General features: G+C 39.0%; 1 protein-coding gene across 1 annotated transcript in view; it reads left to right on the top strand.

The window, feature by feature from the left end:
• LOC122787927 (peripheral-type benzodiazepine receptor-associated protein 1-like) overlaps positions 1-22326 on the top strand; it is a 1795954-nt gene that overhangs the window by 1040733 nt on the left and 732895 nt on the right. The window contains exons 18-19 of the mRNA XM_044054852.1: positions 15608-16061; positions 20530-20719. Coding sequence (XP_043910787.1) covers positions 15608-16061; positions 20530-20719 — 644 coding nt within the window. The remainder of the gene's footprint in view (positions 1-15607; positions 16062-20529; positions 20720-22326) is intronic.

The raw sequence follows: 22326 nt of genomic DNA, 5'->3' as shown, positions 1-22326 counted from the left end.
GACATTGGAGGCTTCAGCCTCAACTGAGGTATTGTCATCCACTTCACCTTCTGAGGTTGGTCACTTTCTGTTGCTTTCAAGTTCAGCACTGATTTCATTAATCTTAAAATTGTCATTAACTTTAAGCAGTCTCTGCCTTCAGGTTTGATGGTCCTTGTCACATTGTTGGGGTTATGGCAGGTCTCAGTCCTTACTGTGTAGGTAAGCCTGCATGAGCAGCACCTCAAAAGTGAGCAAGACCAACGCTCACTTGAAATCCTCATTTTCCAGCCCTGGTTAATGAGATGATAAGAGTCTCCAGACAGGGTACCAGACTTATGTCCAGCATGCAGTCTTCCTCCTCCTCCTCCGACACTCCCCATACAGGAAGAAGAGGAAAAGTCACATATAAGAGGAAGCCAACAGACTTCCAAGAAAAAGTGCCACTTTGAACATGGATGAAGACCAGATTGCTGACTCCCCTAATCAACCACCTAATGATTCTAATTTTTTTAAACAAGAAACATCTTTATTAAATTATCATGTATGACATAGGACATCTTTTATTTATTTAATTAATTAACATTTGTTGAGCGGAAAAGTCCGACTAGGACAGAGCCTATTTTCAGAGGAGGCCCAGGGAGAAACACTCCAGACATGTTTATGGAATGTGGAAGTTAACTGGAGTACCTGGAGAACACCCACTCGAATGCAGGGGGGACATGCAGACTCCACACAGAAGGCACCCCAGCTGAGAATTGAACCGAAGAACCTCTTGCTGTGAGGCGACAACATTAACTGCTGGACCACTGTGCCGCCCATATATAAATGAAAATAAACCATACTGACACAATCTCAGTTGCAAACATCATACATTGCAAACCATGCTAACACAACTATAGCTGCAAACATTATACATCACTTATACTATATCCAGTCATTGTCAGTCAACCATTACACAGCTCATTCAATTCCTGCCTTCTTTTAAACCTCATTCCTCCTCTGCATGTATTGATCTCACGCTTCCTTTTTTTTCCCTATGTAATTTGCTTCTACCCTCCTTTAAAGATCCCAATTCCAATTGTTTATCTGTGTTACTATCCTCACAACTTCTAATAAAGTTGGTTCAGACTTTGATTTCCATTTTCTAGTAATTGTTTTTTTCGGCTAAAACTCAGCAAGACCTTACTGCATCCAGGCAATTCTGATTCTGTATCATAGCTCAAAAAATCATGTCCTTAGTTAAACCAATTTGCCCACCCAGCATCTCTTGACAGAGCAGTCTGCAGAAATCTTTAATGTCTGACAATTTTTTACACTGCCAGAAAATATGTTCCCAGTTACCTCCTTCTTCCCTGTCATACCTCCAACATTTGCTATCTACATGAGGAAAAATTCTTTGGAGTTTACTTGGGATACAAAAATAGCTATGTAAACACTTCTAAGTAAAGATCCTAACTCTACTGGACTTGTTGCATATTTAGCAGGCATACATATATCCCCCTATTGTTTCTTTGTGAATTGCTTATCTAATCTTTCTTCTCATTCCTTTCTAAGCTCCTCTGATTGATTCTTATAGTTATCATGTAATATTTTACATGCTCTACTAGTGATTCCTTTCTTAACAGCAGCTTCTGCTCTAGATTCTACAAAAAAACTCTACCAGTGCTGGTCTTTTGATTAGGAACCCCCCACCAGTTCTTTCTCTTTGCTTATACTGTGATATCAATCCTTGATAGGGAGGGCAGTCTCTAACCCGGAGTCCAAATAAGTTATTGGCTTCTTCCCATTCTATTCCCTTTCCCTCTCTAGTTATTTGCTCCCAATACATTGGTTCCTTTGACAATGTTCTCCAATAAATTCCAGCCCCCTCTTGCCTATTGTCTGTATCCCTAATTGTATTCATCCCTGTCGGCAGACTCTCCTTTCTGCATTCAGATGTTGGCTTAGTTCTTATACTTTCTGCAACTTTATGAATGTAATATTCTGCATGAATATTGTTATTATCCTTAAAGGTCTGCATCCTAAATCCCAGTCTCTCCTTGTTTCTTGAGCTTCCCTGTTTCATCATCATCTCTTTCCACTTTGAATTATATTTGTCTGCTTCTGCTAATTATAGCAAGAATAAGGTTATCCCACTTGACTCTCATCTTCAGCTCTTTATTAATTGCTATTGCCAGCTTCTCCTCTGATTGATAAAAATATGCCTGGCCTGTGTATAAGATTAAAGGAATTAAAAAGATTTTAACTGCTTATGTCTTACTATTTATATCCCTGTAGCAGAGCTTCCATTTTCTTAGTTTTTGTATTATCTTTTGTTAAGTCTCTTCCCACATATCCTTAGCTGCCACACTGAAATCATTTTAATCCACACTTCTAAATACTTCATTTTATCATGTCCCCATAAGTATGGATATAGCAGTAGCAGTTTGTATGTGGGTATATAGTTTACTTCTATTCCCTTTGTTTTAGCTTCATTGATTTTGTATCCTGAAAAGATTTGAAACTGCATCAACATGTTCCACAGCACTGTAGTGTTCCTTTCTGGTTTTATCAGGTTTTAAATAATATAATTTGCAAACTGAGCCATCTTTTCTGACTACAGTGCAAATTATATCCTTGAATTTCTGAGTCCCTTATTTTCTTTGCCAGTGGTTCTAATTATATTGCAAACAACAAAGTGGAGAGAGGACACCCCTACCTGGTTCCTCTTCTCAAGCAGAGATTATCAGAGAGGACCCCCACCCACTTTCATTTTTCCTCCGATTCCTCATATATCCTCCTCATCGACCTTATAATTTTAACAGGAAATGCAAATGCTTCCATTGCTTTGCTCATAAATTCCCAGCTTACTCTTGTCAAATGCTTTCTCTTCATCAAAACTCAATAACAACAGTGGTATTTTCTTACTTTCTGCTTCACTCTGGATCATCACTGTTCTCTTAATGTTGTCAAATGTTTGCCTCCCCTCCACAAAACCCACATTGCTCCATATCTATCAGTTTTGGCATCACTTTTGCCATTCTTTTAGCCATTATATACATAAAGACTTTATAGTCATGGTTTATTAAAATAGGCCTGCATGAAGCTGGATCTGATGGCTGTTTACCCTCTAGGTATTACAACTACCACTGCTTTCTTCCAGGATGTTGGTATTTCTCCTTCTCTTAAAATACTGTTAAATAAAACCTTTCAGATCTTTATCAGTTTTTTCCCTCATAACTTCCAAATTTCCACAGGCATACCATCTGTTCCTGGGGGCTTTCTTGTAGATTGGTTATTATACATCACCATTTTTATCTCATCTCCTCCTATCCTGTTAGTAATTGAGCCTCCTCTACCTCTAATGTTGGCATATTTAATTGTTTCATAAACATTTCCGTTTGTATCTTTTCTTGATTTACATATTTCTCTGCTTTATACAGACTTTCATAGAATTTCCAAAATATTTCTAATACTTCTAGAGGACCCCTTGTTATCTTCCTTGTTATAGGCTCCCTTAGCTTGGTGACAGCCCTTTCTACTTTCTGTTGACTGAGTAATTGTGCTAAAAGATTTTGTGCTCTGGAGTTATCAAAAAACAGTTGCTTAACAGTAATCTTGCTAAACTCATCCATATTATTGAGGTAATCCCTTATTTTCTGTTTAGCATTCTGTAGTTGCTCTTCTTCTTCTTCTGTGAGGTTCCCCCTATTTTTCAATACTTGAACATTTGTCAGTCCCTCCAAATAATTATTGTTACTTTATAACCATATCTCCCTTTCTTTTATTTCCACCCTGTTTTTAAACTCCATTTTAACTTTATTCCACTCCCTAAGTATATTTTGAGAAGAAATTTCTATATTCTGTAATAGCTCCTGAATAATTTCTGCTACCCATTCCTTAAATTCCTCTCTTTTCAACATATAGGTGGGAAAGTGCCAGTGTCCCATTTTTATTTCATTACCCTGTGTTTTTATTTTAGTTATTATTGGCACTTGATCTGAAATGGTTATTGGATGCATATCAAGACCTTCAAATAAATGCCCATGTTCCTGTGAAATGTAAATTCTGTCTAGCCTAGCCCAATTTTTGTGTCTTGGGGAATAATATGTAAATTCACTCTGATCTCCTAGCACTGAATTCACATTTTCCATGCCAAATGTTTTCATAAATTTCTTTAAAAATTTACCCTCGATTTTCTCTTCAGGGCCCTCCGACACATCTTTTCTATTGCAAATCAAATTCCAATCCCCATCTGTAAGTAATATTCCTTGCTGAAAGCTGATTATTTCTCCCAGAAATTTCCTAAGCTCCATTATAGCAGTTTTGGGTGGAAAGTAAATGCATACCAGTGTAATACTCCTCCCTTGCCAGAAGCCACTTAGTACTACAAATCTGCCATTATTGTCCTTTTTATCCTCTCGTATTACTATTGGACCTCCTTTTGGAATTAATATAAGTACTCCTCTGTTCCTTTGCCACAGGTATTTCGCTGAGTAACCATCCTGAAAACCTCTCTATCAAATTCACATGTTCAGGTCTTTCCAAGTGCATCTTCTGTAGCATAGCTATTTGCACTCTTCATTTTTTAATATAGTTCGCTACTCTTTCTTTTTGTATGTGTGTGAGACCGTTAACATTTAAAGACATTATAGAAAACATATTCTTAAGAGATTATTATTCCCACCTTTTATGTTTAACAGCTTTTGTGTTAAATGTCTAGTTTCAGCTTTTGTGTTACATGCATATACTGTTTGTCAGGTTACTCTTTTATATAGTTGTTTCTTGTCATCTCCATTTGAGCCTCTGTCATATCTTACAGAACTTTTTTTTTATTGAAAACCCTGAAACAAAAATGCATACACACCAAATACCCCCTAAAATAATAACACACACGACTCTGTACATCTTCAAATACTGAAGTTTTATACTCCTAATAGGAACAAATGTTCCAAACTGACAGCCACAAAAACACTCAGGTTAACCTAAAAGAAAGGTTACCAATGCTAAGGCATGTGGTGTAGCTTGTAGTTCTGTTAAGTGCTCTATGGTTTTGTCTTTTCTTTATAGCTCTCTCAGCTGGGAAAATAGTTAAATGCTTTCAAAAAACATTTTCTCCAAACCATTTCACTTTATCAGGTTGTCTGCTAGAGACATGAGAATGAGACACAAAACTGTTTAATAGATATAAGGCCTTATAATATTCAATATTCTTTTTTTCATTTACTTGTTTTCTCATAAAACTTGTTACTCGATTAAGCTAATGGCCTCGACCCAGTCATTCCCTTATACAAGAATGAGAAAAAGCATACCATTTTTTCTTTTGTAATGCTCTTTTAACCAGAATGTTTTTACATTGCATTGCCTGCATTTCTTAAAACTGAGCGTAGGAGAAAGAGAGAAGAAAAGAGAAAGAAACAAAAAGAAAAAAAATAGGAGCACCTATTTACATTAGTATCCTCATTACATTCAAAAATAACAGAAAAAAATTTACTTTATATCACGCAAAGAAAATCATGCAGCATTTAAGTAGTACTAAAAAATTTGTTTTACTTGCAGTTAACTTTCTCCCTCCTCGTCCCCTCTCCTGAGTGTTTTTACGAACATTAATGACATGAAGTAGGGCATATGCTTTAGAGTTCCCTAAAGTTTAGCAGATTCCAATAAAGTCCAATATTTCCAGATTTTCTTGTATTCCTGTTCATGTCCCTCTCATAAACCCTGTCTCTTCTTCATTTCCAATGTACTCTTAATTCTTCTAGTCAACTCCTATGCATTTCTGCTCTCTCAAGCATTTCACTGGCACAGTTTCTCTGTGGTCTTTATTACCAGAAGAACAAGAAGCAGAATCTCCTTCTGTTTCACAGCTCACTTTTTGCTGGACATATATTTGTATTTCTTCCTTAGCATGTACTTCAAAATATTTTTTCCTGGAGGAACAAAATAATTTTTGATGAAGACAGCTGAGTACAGTGGTTTGAATCTCATGCCTGCTTCTCAATATTCTCTGAGTAATGGGATAAATGTACTCCTCTACTGTCTGGTGTACAATAAGTAGTCATTCTCCACAAACACACTGCTGTCTTCTACTTTTAGTATTTGTTCTTTTGCCACAGTTTAGTCAGAATCAACTCCTTCTGCTGGTAAGATTGCATCTTTACTATTAAACATCTAGGTTGTTTTCTCATAGCCAGGTTTGGAGCATACACATGATGTGCCCTTTCAGTTAACAGTTCCTGTTGAGGAATACCAGCCCAATTCCGTATCTGTGCTTTCATAAAATTAATACAGTCTGTTCCTTCCAGCTTCTCGGTTACAGCAGAAAATCTCAGGTTTCCCTACATGCTCTGTCCTCTAATTCTGTTATTTTTTTTGAAACATCTGTTCTTGTGCATTCTCATATTCAGCCAGCCATTTCTTCATTTTGACCTCAGAGTTTTGCAGTTTTATCACCTTATTTGAATATTTGTTTAAAGCTTCTTCCATTTTTTCCTGCCTTTTATTGTTTGAGTTGATATACTGCATCAGTGTTTCATTTATTTTAGTCAGGACTCTGTGCAGTTACCTTATACTTTCCTCTAGGTTACTGGAAGTCATGTCTCGAGCTTGCACTGCATTTTGCTGAACAGCTGTAGTACTTTTCCTAGTCAGTGTTTTTTTTGTTGCCTTTTGTGGCTGATTTTCCTTCAGGTCCTCTGTATTTCTTCTTTCCTGGCATCCAGGCAGTGCATTTACTAGCCAGTTACTGAAATTTACCTAGAAATCTAGGTTCACTGGCTTTCTCTGTTAAGTTTCTGTTTTCACACTGGGAGAACTGTGAAGCCAAAATATATAAATCTACAATCTACAGGAAAGAATATTACTCTAATGCATATTTACATTTTGATAGTGACCACCCAACCCAACTAAAAAGAAATATTGTAAAGGGACAGATGATCAGGGCAGCCAGAATGACATCTGATAAAGATGATTTCCTTTGTGAAATTAACATGATACAAAATATGTTTCAAAAAAGAGGCTACCCTTTTGAGTTAACACAACCCATCAAAGAATATGTGGTAGATAGATGGGGTACATCCTATATACCCCTACTAAATAATGTTAATAACAATAATATAAATAATACAAAAGATGTGGTGAGTTATGGGAATGGAGTTCTCCAACAGTCGAATAGCAAACATACATTGCCTTATATGACCCTTACCTACTATAACGGTATAGGATGGCTCAAAAAATGCATTAATGAGACCTGGGAAATGTTCAAAGCTATGCCCACCCGAATTATGGTTTTCCAAAACAAGTTGACATACAGTTTTAGGAGGAATAACAACTTGAAGAATATTTTGGAGAGCAGAAAGCATAACAATGAGAGTGGAACTGTTTCCAAGAAAAAGGGTACTTTCAGATGTGGGAGATGCCCACAATGCCCATTTATAGCAGGTGAAAAAGAACTTTTAATTCCTACATTAAGAACAACATTGAGGGCTAAAATGTATAGCAGTTGTTACACAAAAGGGGTGGTATACCTAGCTTATTGTAAATTCTGCTGGGCATACTATATTGGCAAAACAGAACGACATCTAAGGAAAAGAATATATGAACACATGAGGGATATCAACCGGAAGAATGAAAATAATGCACTTTTTAGGCACTCACAAACATGTCATGAAGCTAATTTTAAGTTCTGGGTCCTTGAAGAAGTCCTACATCTTGAGAGAGGTGGTGATTGGGAGACCAAACTAGCATATAGAGAGATGATATGGCAACTTAAACTTGATGCTTGTAGTGGTAAGGGTCTTAACGACCACATTTCAATTACACCAGTTCTAAAAATTTTTTCAGAAGACCCCAAGCGACACAAATCTTAAAATACACCAAAAACATTTCATAGATTTTAGAAAATCAATATTAAATATTAAATATTGATATTTATGTACCCTAGTGGTGTGAATTTTTAGTATAAATTATTAATTTTATATGAGTTTTAAAACCTCATATGCTGAACATTCAATGTCTGTATTTTTTGTATTTTGTACTGTATTTGTATTGTGTTTATATTCTATTTAACATTTTTATATATTTTTACACAAAAGTTTTGGTGCATCATGTGTAATACAACACATTAATTTCACTAAATTCATAGACAATATCATAGAGAAGTTATATACTTATATTTTATACATATATATATATATGTTGTATTGACATCTTCTGACTTCAACTGCATTTCACTATGTATTTATGTATTTATGGAATTACCATCTAATTGCTTAATTGTTTAACCACTACTCCCTAATAGATGTATAAAAGGAATGGGAGAGGTGCTTCCAATTGATTCTGAAGAGGTCTCCAATGTGGAGACGAAAGCGCTAAATTCTATTTTGTTGAGTTCTATTTGTCCAATAAATAGTGTTTTATCTGTGGAAAAGCGAGTGGATTCTGTGGTATGAGGCTTTGATTTTGTGTTTTGGAAGACAGCCTTTATTGGTACCGAACTGTACTACCTTTTGTGGAAGTTCACTTTTTCGTTTTCTAAAATTTCTGATGTCCTTCATGGATGCATCTGCAGTCATAACAACTGGGTTGTCCTGTCGTCAGGCAGCCCTTCAGTCGGCCGGATTCCAAAGTCCGGGTCGGCCGCTGATGTCGCACTTCACCCGGCGTCATCTCTGTTGGTCTTCGGTATAAAGCATCAGCCGGCGCCATTTTCCCAGTCTTTCTTGCCGCGTGGCGAAGCAGAAGCTGTTCGCAAGTGCCGGTCGGTCGGATCCAGAGATTACTTCTACCGAATACTACTTGAAGACTTCTAAAGCTAAGTACCCGTTGGGGACTCTTTCTTGCCTCAGCCGATGTCAGAAAAAGTTAATAATTGTTTAACCTGTGGGAAACAAATACCTCATAAAGATTTCCACTCTTATTGTCTGCCTTGTTTAGGCCCAGCCCGACGTAGCAGCCTGTTCGGCCTGTGCTTCTTTCAACCGATTTAACGCTTAGGCGTCGGTCGGAGTTTGCAGAACAGTTTTTCGGTTCTGATTTTGCGTACATTATGCCGCCGGATCCTCCGACTACCCAATCTGCCAAAAAAGATAAAGACCGACACTCGCGGTCCGCGGTTTTGGCGAAACCATGGTTAAGCAAACATGAGTGTCTCGGTTTCGGCGAAACCGAGAAAACTGATCAAAGTACAGCTGAACCTATCTCTACAACTGAGGCCCCTGCTACCACTCTTGAATCAGCCTCAGAAATTTTATCCACTACAGTGGTTGCCACTGACTTATCAGACACCATTCCCTTGGATGTCTCTACCCCAGCACGTGGTGCTGCTAGGCCTCCAGCATCCATGTCCATTAAGGCCTTCGCCAGGGCTAAAGCAGCCAAGACTACTAAGACAGTGCCTGTTAAACCCCCCACAACCAGGCCCTCTTCTAGTTCTCAAATGCTTACTTTGGCAGAAGATTTAATTTCATTAATTAGAGGATCTCAATCTCACCCAGACAGGGCCTCTCAGCCCCCAGAGAAGAGACCTAGGGCAGAGCCCCTGAGCCAGTGTCCTCTGATGATTCTGCTGGCTAATCAGACATAACTGACCAGACAGAGGCTCCTTTCTCCAATTTTGAAGATTCTGATGCTGAAGAATCCATTCCAGCTGCTTCCCCACCAGAAGAATTCTTCTTTGGGGAAACCTTACATGCCATGCGAGAGCAGTTCCAATGGCAGCAACAGGATTTTTCAGACTCCAGAAAAGACTTAGGACCTTTCTGCACCTCCCACAGCACAGGCCCTTAGCTATACCTCCTGTTCTCCCTGTGGTGGATGATGCTTTCAATGATGTCTGCTCCGCTCCAGATTCTTTACCCCCAGCCCCTGACAAACCAGACAGATTTTACAGGGTGCCAGATACTCATCACCACCTTTACAAGGCCCCACTTGCAGACCCGAAACTATATCCCAGGGTCCCAAGGCAGTAGCCGACCATAGCTAAAACCCTATTCCTTCTGAAAGGGAAGCAAGGTCATTAGACAGATGGGGTAAAAGGTCTACACTTCAGCTACTCTCTCAGCTAGAGCTTTAAACTGTCAGTTTCACATGATACAATACCAAGAGTTTATGCTTGATCAGTTAACTAAAAACTAACCACTGATGAATCTCTTGATAAGAAATATGTATTAGAAATGGTAAATAACATACAACAGGTTAGCAACCATTCCTTAAAATGTGGCTATGATGCACTGGAGGCTTCATTTAGATCAGCCATGACTGGCACAGTGATAAGAAGGCATGCATGGCTAAAGGAGCAAGCTTTACCGGATCATGTTAAAGCTAAGTTGCTAGATGCTCCTATGGATAAGACAAGTTTGTTTGGTACACCTGCCCAGCAGGTTATGAAGAAAATGGAAGAAAAGGCAAAATCTGTTCAAACGGTTAAAGATTTCTTGCAGGTTCAACCCCAAGGTTTAGCAGGAACTGGCCTGCCAAAATTGGTCCTTTCCTGACTCCACAAAATTTCAAAGGGGCAGGAATAGGCGTTCCAGAGGCAGAAACCAATCCAGAGGAGGTGCCTACAGAGGACGACAGTGGCAAGGTAACAACAGAGGCACAGACACAACCACTGCCACTACATCAGCACAACCACAGTGACTTAACCTAAATCCGCCTACCAGGGAACAAATAGCAGCTCCTCTAGGCGGAAAGTTAACCTTATTTTCAAAGAACTGGCACTACATAACAAAAGACAAGTGGATTTTACAAACCATAGATCAAGGTTACGGTTTCACTTCCACACTTTACCAGTCAAAGAGGAATGCCAAATCTACCTCCAAATCAAAAACAGAGGCACTACAACAGATAATGGAGTTAGCAAACATGAGAGCTGTGGAAAGAGTGCCAACAGCAGAGCAAGGAAAGGGTTCTACTCCAGACTATTCCTAGTTCCAAGAAAGGAAAAAGTTGGAGACCAATTCTCGACCTGTCCACCTTAAATACATACATCATTGTCCCAAAATTCAAAATGCTGACCCTACAGCAACTTCTTCCCATGCTGGGCAAGGAGTCTTGGCTGGTAACTCTAGATCTCAAGGAGGCATACCTGCACGTCCCCATTCGACCAATCTGCAGAAGATACCTCAGATTTCTTGCAGGATCAGAGCACTATCAATTCTCAGCATTGCCCTTTGGCTTATCTACTGCGCCCAGAGTATTCACAAAATGCCTGGCATCAGTAATCGCCCATTGCAGACTACAGGGAATTCAAATTTGCCCATACCTGGACGACTGCCTGCTACAAGGGGACAACAAAAGCAAGCTGACAACAGATTTACAAAGGGTCATTTACTTGCTACAAGCACTGGGATACACAGTCAATTTACAAAAGTCAAGGCTGATACCATCCCAAACAAGGACATTCTTGGAATTGGACACAGTAAAACAAATGGCATTCCTGACTACAGAAAAACAAAAGAACTCCCTCTTTACTTCTTGGCACTAACAAAACTGAACAAGTTAACAGCAAGAAAAGTACTGCAGGCCTTGGGCTTCATGGCATCATGCATAATCTTGGTCCCATTTGCCAGACTACATATGAGAAAACTACAGTGGTACCTAAAGAATTTATGGTCCCAACACAGACACAGCCTAGAAACAGAAATCCCACTAATTCCATGCTTAAAGCAGGAGTTCCTATGGTGGGCTCAGGCATGTCAGTCAAACCCAGGCCTACCCTTTCGCAGATGTCAAGCAAGCCAGACCATCACAACAGACGCTTCAGACCTAGGATGGGGGCCCACATGCTGGACAAATGCGTGCAAGGATTGTGGACACAGGATCAACTTCACCTGCACATCAACCTAAAAGAAATGCTGGCAGTAAAACTGGCAATCCAAAAGTTCAAACCATTTCTCCAAGAGGGCCAGTTGATGATAAGGACAGACAACACCACAGTCATGTGGTACATCAACAAACAGGGAGGCACTCATTCATACCCCTATGCAGAATGACTTTGGAGCTGTGGACCCTGGCATTCAGCTACAACATCCAGTTACAGGCAATATTTGTACCGGAAAAGAAAATACTCTAGCAGACATATTAAGCAGAACCACATCGGATGCCCACGAATGGAAGCTGCACCCGGACATCTTCAAGACCATCTCAAAGAAATGGGGAATGCCTCAGATAGATCTATTCGCATCACCTCTCAATCACCAGCTCAAAAAGTTCTGCACAAGGACATTCCACCCACTAGCATGGAAAGTGGATTCGCTCTCCTTCAGCTGGAAAGGCCTAACAGCATATGCATTCCCACCTCTTCCCTTGATACACAAAGTACTACTAAAAATCAAGGAAGAACATCCAAGGATAATCCTGATAGCTCCAAACTGGCCAAGACAACACTGGTACCCAATGCTGAGGAGCATGTCTCGAACAATATGTGGCCAATACCCTGATGCCTTTGATGTTAACTCAGAACAACTACAGCATCATACATCCAAACCTAAAAACGTTGCAACTGACTGCATGGAACATCACATAGCAGCAGCTAATCCAGAACTTTCCCAAAGAGTTAAAGACATTATTCTTGAAGCACGCAGACCTTCAACAAGAAGGAACTATGCTGGAAAATGGAAAAGGTTTGTCATTTGGAGTGCGGAAAGAGGAAAAGATGTATCAAACATAGATATGCCTAACATTCTGGAGTATCTGGCCGAACTTCTTCATTCAGGCCTGTCCTACTCCTCCATCAAGATACATGCATCAGCTATTTCAGCAGAATACAGCTTTGATCCACCTGTTTTTTCGCACCCTTTGCTCAGGCAGTTCCTCAGAGGAATCAAGAATGTAAAACCTCCAAGGAAACCACCATTACCAGCTTGGGACTTAAACTTTGTGCTAGAAAAGTTGACACTATCACCCTTTGAACCAGCAGCAACAGCAGACCTACAACACCTGTCATGGAAAACTGCTTTCCTACTGGCAATTACTTCAGCAAGGAGGGTTTCAGAACTACAGGCCTTAATGGCAGTGCAACCCTTCCTAATCTTCCACCAAGATAGAGTGTCCATGAGGACTAATCCTACATTTATGCCTAAGGTGGTATCCAGAGTGTCTTTAAACCAGGCAATCCACCTACCTACCTTCTTTCCCAACCCACAAAACAGAGGGAAAGAATACTGCATACCTTGGATGTACATAGACAGCTACGCTACTACTTGGACAGAACAAAAATAGCAGAAAGACTGACCAACTTTTGTAGCCTATGCAACAGGAAGGGAAGGAAAAGCTATTTCCAAACAGACAATCTCCAAATGGATAGGAAATTGCATACGATTCTGTTACTCCTTCCATGGAAAACCAATTCCACAGAACATAAGACCTCATTCTACAAGGGCAACAGCCACTACCACAGCCTTCTTACGAGGAGTGGCAACCAAAGACATTATTGAGGCGGCTACTTGGACCTCCGTGCATACATTTGCCAAGCATTATAATTTGCCTCTATATTCCAGATCCCGAGCAGGGTTTGCCACTGCTGTACTGCAAGGGATCCTAAACACACCATAATCTTCTTTTATCCTCCTCCCCTAGTTGGCTATGTTGTTATGACTGCAGATGCATCCATGAAGGACATAGTACAGTTTTGTACCTACCATAAATGTAGATGTCCGAACTGGATAGCATCTGCAGTCAGGATTACCCTCCCTCCTTCCCCTCTGTGGTACTCCTAGGGTGTTTACCCTCCTAATAGCTAGCTGGTGGGGGGGAGTCTTTTATGGTGTATTTGTTTGTATATATGTACATACATGCTTATTTTTGTGTTTACCTCTATCTTTTTGGAAACATTGGCATCTATCCAAATTTTAGCCTTCAAGAGGGCTACTGGCATCTGGGGCAAGAAACACTGAGGAAAATGGCGTCGGCTGATGCTTTTATACCCGAAGACCAACAGAGATGACGTCGGGTGAAGTGCGACATCAGCCGAAGCCGGACCCGGACTTTGGAATCCGGCCGACTGAAGGGCTGCCTGACGACAGGACAACCCAGTTGTTATGACTGCAGATGCTATCCAGTTCGGACATCTACATTTATGGTAGGTACAAAACTGTACTTTTTCACACTGGGAGAGCTAGAACTGTGCTGTTACTCAATGTGCAGCAATATTTGAAGTCCTGATGATTCTAAATTTGAGGAGATCTTAAATTTCATCAAGATCAAAGCTTGGTGGTGCTACGTCATTCCTTTCTTCTAAGTCAGACCGTATCCCGGTGAAGCATTTTGATCACTGAATGGTACTGCTTGTTGATGAAATGATTGTTGTTATTGGATAATGTGTAGAAGACCTCTGATGTGATGGCTGGCGATCCCTAAATTCCCAGAGAAAATTTTTCAACTTCTCCCACCAAGGACTATCTCAGCTGAAAGAAGAATACAGTGGTAAACTCAGTCATGGTTGCTGCTGGATGTGCAAAGTTGCCAGAGCCCAAGTCCAAGTGTCTTCATCTCTTGAACAAGGAATCATTTTCCTCTAACATCTCTCCGAGGACATTAAACTACCTCTTGCATATAAAACGGTACAAAGGGGCTTGTTAGATGAAAATTCCAAGACCTTGTGTTACCAGATGTAGGCATATAAGACCAAATTACAGTCCTGACTGGCAATTTATATCTGCTGTAGCAAACTGGACCTTCTGCCTTGGCTATAGTTCATGGTTGTTCTGCTAGGATGGCAGAAACAGTTGTTACTGCTGACCATCACTCCTGTCTTTGTCTGACTAAATTCACTGAGAACCTCCAAATCAAATCCATGAATCCTTGCTTTTCGTAGAAACAGTAAAAGTTGTACTGGGAAAAACATAGGAAAGTGAAGCAATGCACCCACCAAAGTTGTGGTGAAATTCCACGCTGCATAGCCTCAGTTTTCAAGAACGAATCACAGGCCATATGACAGCTGTAGTTCCTGCACTCCCCCAGTAACAATTTTGAGGTTCTAGCAAACATTTTCATGGATGTGGCATTTTCCAGAATGGGTGTGCACCCATTTTTAAGGAGTGTTTACAACAATTTGACTGTATCTGGTTTGGAAACTTCATTAGCACTGGTCTGGCACATTACTGACCAGCAGAAATCTTCATTCTGTGTCATGCATTATAAAGTATGCCCCCCCCAGAATATTAGACCCTCCAGTGGAGGTCCTTTTGCTTTAGGGAAGGTTATTGATTAAAAATAAAATGTATGCATTCCTAAAATCCAACAAAGGCATAGCTTTATGTCTACTATTCTCCAGTTCCTCAGTCTGACAAGGAGAATTTAATGGTTGAAGTTTGAAACAGTTGCATAAGTTCAAAGTGTTGAATAATTTTGCAGTGTTTTTTGCATTGCCATGTCCAGTAGTACACACACTGCTCTGGCATAGACAAATAGAGAACCCTACCTCCAGAAGTCATGCCGCTGTGAACAAAAAAAAGATACAGGAATGTTGTTATAGGTCAGCAGTGTTCACTTTTCATCCAGATGTCTAATAAATTGAAAGCTAAGGTGAAATTTACAGTATGCTGAGTAAAAGTTACAGCTGTAGCAAAAGACCAGTGTTAGGAGCTCTTTTAGGTGTGAACTAATATAGCATATCTCTGAACATTTTTTTCTTCTTTTTTAACAGGACAAGTTGTTTTCATTGACTGGCAAAGAACATTTAGATAGCGGATCATTTGGTTCTGGCAAAGATTTACATCCTTCTGCTGTGGTACATCCATCCGCTTGTGATGCTCATATTTCTGATGATGCGACTTCCCAAGACACAGGGACGTCAAATTCTTGTGTTAGTCAGAACCTCATGATTACAGAAAGAACTGGTAAAGATGCTGGTATTGTGACTGAGTGTCCTACTCAGTCAGTGGAGTTGTCTACCATAAATTCAGATACAGAGATGCAGCAAGAGTGGAAGGAGGAAGAGGAGGAAGAAGATAGCTCGTTGGAGAATATTCGCATGGTTTCCTTTGATGACTTTTTGTCAGATTTGAAGCAAGGGTCAGCGATACAAAATTACACCAAACTGCACATTCCAGCACCTGGAGAAAGTAGAAAGGTAGAGTGTTATGAAAATCCAAATACAAGTAGGTTTGCTTAGAAGGTATATCAGGAAAATTATTGTTTATTGAATCTGTGACCCAGCATTGTAGTGGTTTGGCTGTCATCCTATTTTTTTGCTCACCTTGAGAGAATAACGATACAGACTTGCTATATCTCTTCAGGTAGAAATTATTAGCCAGTCATTAGCATTAGTATTTTAGGGGACTTACAATTATTTGTGTCTTTCCCCCACAAATAGGGATTCTGAAACTGCGAGCTCAGGAGGAAAAAAGAGATGCATGCTTCTGTATCCTTCTAGTGATATTACTTGCTTAGTTAATTGTAACAGCAGAGTGGAACATGCCCCATTCTTTGTCTCCACAATGTTGTGCTCATTTCTGTGCCACTCTGTATATTTGCAATGGCAGCTATTAGTTAAATTTGTGTCCCTGGTTTCAGCATCACAAACTACAAGACAACATTAGTCTGACTGCTTGCTTTTTGTTTTCTTGTGTTTATTGTGTATGTTAAAATATCAGTATTTTTTATATATACTTTTTTGCCCCATGTTTGCTGACCATCAGGTCTCCCCAAAAGGACTCAATTCCATTATTTCTTCCATTGTGGGTACCATAAAGGCCAGAACTTTCATTCAGAAAATCATGAGTATTGCTTGTGTCCTTTCTGGGATCCCAGCTAAGAGGGCATTTGAATGGTGTAACCTGCACTTCTTGAGAAGAAGGGGACAAATGAGCTACCCACATCACTGTGGGACACGCAGTACCCCACTCCCTGTGAATGCACACTTCCATGCACTTGATAATGAGAGTTACCACTAGACAGTAGGTTGGGCTGAAAGTCCACCCATAGGATGCCTGTGCAATACCATCTCTTTTTCTAGGAACGGTGGTAATATGCAGAAACATAACAAGGGTGATGTGAAGGGGGCAGCCACCCTGGGTGGAAGATGTTGGGGGGGGGTGATTGGGAAGTTTATGCATTCTTTTCTGTACTGACATTTCTAAATGCTGATACAGAAATGCACAAATGCACTTCAGCAATGCATAGATGCAGTAAGCTGTATCAAGCCCTTTCCTACAAATTGGTTTGCTACAGTTCAAAAGTGAAGCGGCATTCTTTTTTTTCTTTCTTTTTTTGCTGTTCTTCTCAAGAGCTGTGGCAGTGTGCTGCCAGCTTGGGTGGTCGGCATTGGGTGGCAGATGAGACGGTGTATGACAGTGGTAGTATGCATCCTGCTGTGCCACACCATCCCCACAAATGGGCATGCCCATTCCTTCAAATAAAAAAATGTCCAAAGCAGAGTTGAAACACTATAACCAAATAAAACCACTGCCTCAGGTCCACCGACAGTACCAGTCAAACATAGACACTGTTTATAAAGTTTCCAATATAAAACATTAGTGAAGCCATTGTGGTGCATTTTATGTTGGTAAGATGGAAGGGGTATAAAGACACGTATACATGAACATACGTATGACATTTCACATGACGTTGACAACAATTCTTTAGCTAAGCATGCTGAAGCCTATGCAAATGTCAATTTTAAATTTTACGTTTTAGAGCAGGTGCAAAAAAATCCCAAGAGGTGGTCACTGGGAAGATCTTTTAGAATACCGTGAATTATATTGGCAATTATTTTTATTAGCCAGTAGATCACCGGGTCTAAATGATGTAATCTTCATAGCACCTGTATTAAAACTAAAAGCAGCAAAATTATAATTAGAAAGTATGTCACCGAGGTTTTATTTTATTAATATATTGAATTTTATCAATGCACTTCACTTTATTGGATTTTACGTCTATTATTCATTATATTTTAGGGTTTGTTATGGGAAGGTTTTGTAATGGGACTGTTATTTTTTAGAACTTTGTAGTATTTTTGGTCGTGATCAACTAATTATTCAGTTACTTAAACAATTTGCTATTTGTACTGGTTGTTACTAAATGGTGTCAATATAAATATTTGCCAAGTATAGGAGATGTTATAATAGTTCTAAGTTCATTTATACAAATGAAAGCGCTCAACTGTTCAATAAATTGTGTGTGTCTTCACCAATGTGTTATATTTGTCACTTTATAAACAGAGTCTATGCTTGACTGGTACTGTCGGTGGACCTGAGGCAGTGGTTTTATTTGGTTATAGTGTTTCGACTCTACCTTGGCCTTTTTTTAATTTGGTTCTTGGTTTTAATTGTGGCTATGGGCTCACCAGCTGCTTCCATTGGAGGGTATTCTGGTTTGACTACATTTGCCAGTAGTCTACTTGGTGAATTAATGTGCTTGGTTGGAATTTTGAACCAGTCCTTGTCTTCTATTCCAACTGGTTCACAACACCCCAGTGAGGTTTTATCTGTTCTGGGTAACCAGGAAACTTTTTTCGAGGCAATGGCTACACGTTTGGACTCAGAACGGCAGTTTGTTTTTCCTATTTTTACGGGTGAAAGTGGTGTAATTTTTAGGAATGCCAATTTGTGGACTTTTCCACATGGACAGGGGGATGTTACGGATTCTCAACATGTACTTTCAGGTGACTTACAAGCTTGATTAAATACTGAGCTTAGTTTTAATCACAATGTCAGCAACAGACAGTTTTTCCTATGGTGACAATTTGAGAGAACTCATACATTTAACTCTTAAATATCAGACTTTGCAGCTCGATAACTTGTATCTCAAAGAATGTTGTTCTTCTTCTTCTTTTGGCTTTTCCTGGTTAGGGGTTGCCACAGCGGAACTCCAGTCCGCTAATGATTGGCAGGAGATTTTTTTTACGGATGCCAAGGTGCCAGCTCAACGCCCAACCTTCAACGAAAGCACGTCCATTCTATGCGTGTCTTTCGAATGATACTCGTCTGCGGAGAGGACATGCAGACTCCACACAAAAGGCGCTCCAGCCGAGAATCAAACGGGAGAACTTCTTGCTGTGAGGCAACAACGCTACCACTGCACCACCACGGCAGTGTATCTATCTCAAAGAATGTATTAAATTAAAAGTTGCCCCTAAAGATTTACAGGTATATAAATACCCAAACAATTACTCACTGGTGGTGCATTTTATGTAGAATTATTAAAAATGTTTGACCAGTGGGGAGGTTCAACTTATGGGTTCTATTATTGTGCACAACAAACATTTGTAGCTGGCATTGTTGGCTGAGATAGAGGCTATTAATAATAGAATACTGAATGAATTTGCTTTTTACTGTTGATGAGTACAAGGCTAGTTTTCACTAACTGTTAATGTAGATTATAAATGTTCCAAAATTTTAGAGCAGAAAATGGATAAGCTGTAGCGTGACAAAATAGAGCATCTTAATTACACAGCTTACCTTAAACCTAAGCAAAAATATAATGGGAACATATTTTTACAACACGCAGTGTCCCACGAGTAATTTTAATTCTGTTGACAATAGTGATCCATCACCACTTCCTGTGGTATTATCCCCTCACCCTAATGAAAATTTTGACAACTTTGTTTCAGGCAATCATGTTCCAGATAATTTCCATACTCATAACCTGAATGAGGACAACTTTAATGGTAAAATCCACAACCCTTTAGAGTTTCCCCCTCCTACTCCGGTCCAACCTGATACGACAGATTCAACAGCATACAGAAATGCAATTCTATCCGCACTACCAACAACATTCCCGCTTTTCTTATATGAGGAAGGGAAAGGGGAGAAGGAGGAGGAGAGATTAAAATCTGAGGGTTTAATTTATGTACAGGACAGTTTCAAGGTGTACAACTACAGCAACATCCCCCTGGATGAAATACATTTCTACCTTTAAAAAGGGACTGACATTTGTACCCTCAAGGCATTTTAATTTAAGTAGAACTGTGAATGATGTTGAGTTGTTTTTAAGGAAACTCAGTTTTGAAGTCATTGTCAAACAGGGTGATGGATCCAATGACTTGGTAATAAGAAAAACAAAAAGAGTAATTTTAACCCACCCCTACACCCAGTGTTGCAAAATTTTGAATGTTTCCTTGAATTTGAGCTTTAGAAGTTAGCTAAACAAAATAATAAAAAGCAGTATTTTAACACTACTAAAGCTGAAAAACAAACTTTGGATAATTTATCATCCAACCAGGATATCTGTATTATGAACCCTGACAAGGGAGGGGGTTTAGTTTTTATGGATGGAGTGGACTGCAGGGGTAGAATGCTCAACATGTTGTACCAGGGGATACATATTCCAATGCATCCAGAAATTAGGTGAACATTTCATATTAGAAGATTGATATGTTTTTATATGACCTGTTAATGCAACATCCCATTGATAATGCTACCTACGAGTTTCTGTTTAACAAACACCCATGTACACTGTATTAGGCATTCCCAAAGTCCAGAAGAATGTGTACAACCCTCCCTTGAGGTTAATTGTATCTGCAGCTTGGGTCCAAGATGTACCGTTTGGCAGTGTATATTGACCGAAGGTTAAAACCTTTTTATGAAATTAAAACACAAATTTTAAATGATTCCTGGGACTTTTTAGCTAGAATGAATGAAGTTTCCTTTCTAGAGAATGGACTATTTGCAGTTATTGACATGGCTGATCTTTACACTGTAATTCCACACAGATTAGGTTTAGAATGGTTTGAAAATGTCATTTTTGAATTGGAATTTTTAACACACATCGATTATCGTAATATAGTAGAACTTATGGAATTAGTCCTTAAACACAAGTACGTATATTCTGAAGGAGAAATTTTTAATAAAAAAATGGGTGGATGTGGGCGCATCGTGCACACCCATTTTTGTGAACTTAGTGTTGGGTATATTGTGAATTCACCATATTTTCAATATTGGCACCTCTATACCAGATTTTTGGATGATATATGTGTAATATGGACAGCAACTAAAGAATATCTGATTGAATTTATCAGTTATTTGTCCTCCACAGCAGATTTTCCTAAATTCACATCCCATATAACAGATGATGAGTTTACTATCACAAATAATAACCATTAAGTCAGCCGCAAAATACGGAGCTTGCCACTTGGTCCCTTTTTTCGAGAACTTCCAATAAAACTCCAAATAAAATTCTTCACAATAGAACATTCAAGGTTTAGTGCTTTTGTTTTTGAATAAAGACATCAGAACCACGGTATTTTGTGGCTGACTTATTGGTTGTTACTTGTAACATTGTGCTTATATTTCTTCTAGTACCGGGTAATTTTTTTTTTTTTTTTCTGTTGGGTGATGAGTTTAATTATTTGGATGTCCATATTTACAAAGACAGAAATTTGGGGAGGTACACCTCAAAAATGAATTGTAAACCCAATTATAATGAACATCCCCTGTCCCAAAAAAGAAGTATTTTTAAAGGTCAACTTGTATGTGCAGCCCAGATGACCTCATTGTTCAGTGAATTTTTGAATGAAGGTGAAAACTTAAGGAACATGTTTTTTACAAAGTGGGTACTCAGACCAGTTTCTTACTAAGATTATTTAGGAAGTTTCTGCCAGTTGGGATAAAAGGTTTTTCCATATTTTAGGGACCACGGCTGACTTTAGTTGTAATGGTGATTTTAACAACTTGGGACAGTACAAAGACAAAAAACCTATTCTCATATTTGTCTCAAATATAACAGAATATTATTGTATAAAAGAAATTGTTTTGAAATTCTGGGAAATTTTTAGTCATTTACCATGTACACTTGCTAAGTTCAATTATAGGAAGGGGGTGTGTTTAAAAAATATGTACAAGTATAATAATGTGAAGTATAAAACCAAGATTAACAGGAAAACTGGTAAATACAAATGTGGTAGTTGTAGGCAGTGTCCATATATTAGTAATTCTGAATTTATACATTTGCATAATCGGGAAAGATTTAAGATCCCAGACTTTTCCAATTGTAACACTGTTGGAGTTGAATATATTTGCACCTGCCAATGTGGTGCCTTTTATGTTGGCAAAATGGAAAGAGCACAAAAGAAATGTGTAAATGAACATACATATGACAGTTCACATGATGATGACAAAAATTCTTTAGCTTAGCATGCTAAAGTCTGTGCAGATGTCTTCACTTAATTCTTGATTTGCAGAAAGATGCGTTTATTAGTCATGTGGTGAGAAGTTCACACTTATTTGTTGACATCACTATGTAACGCACAGAACTTTTTTTCTTTTTGCTGCATAATTATAGGTGGTGAAAATGAATCCAATAAATGAGTATATTTTCATAGATCAATTGACTGTGCACAAACAAATTTGTTATTTTTGTTCATACGGTAAACTTCAACTTTACCACTAATAAGTATATTATTTCTTGATTATAAGGCAGGTCAGT

The sequence above is a fragment of the Protopterus annectens genome, chromosome 13.part0 (assembly GCF_019279795.1).
Source record: "Protopterus annectens isolate FY-2018-M chromosome 13.part0, PAN1.0, whole genome shotgun sequence".
In the NCBI taxonomy this organism is placed as follows: domain Eukaryota; kingdom Metazoa; phylum Chordata; order Ceratodontiformes; family Protopteridae; genus Protopterus; species Protopterus annectens.
This window is presented reverse-complemented; position numbering and strand designations above follow the sequence as displayed.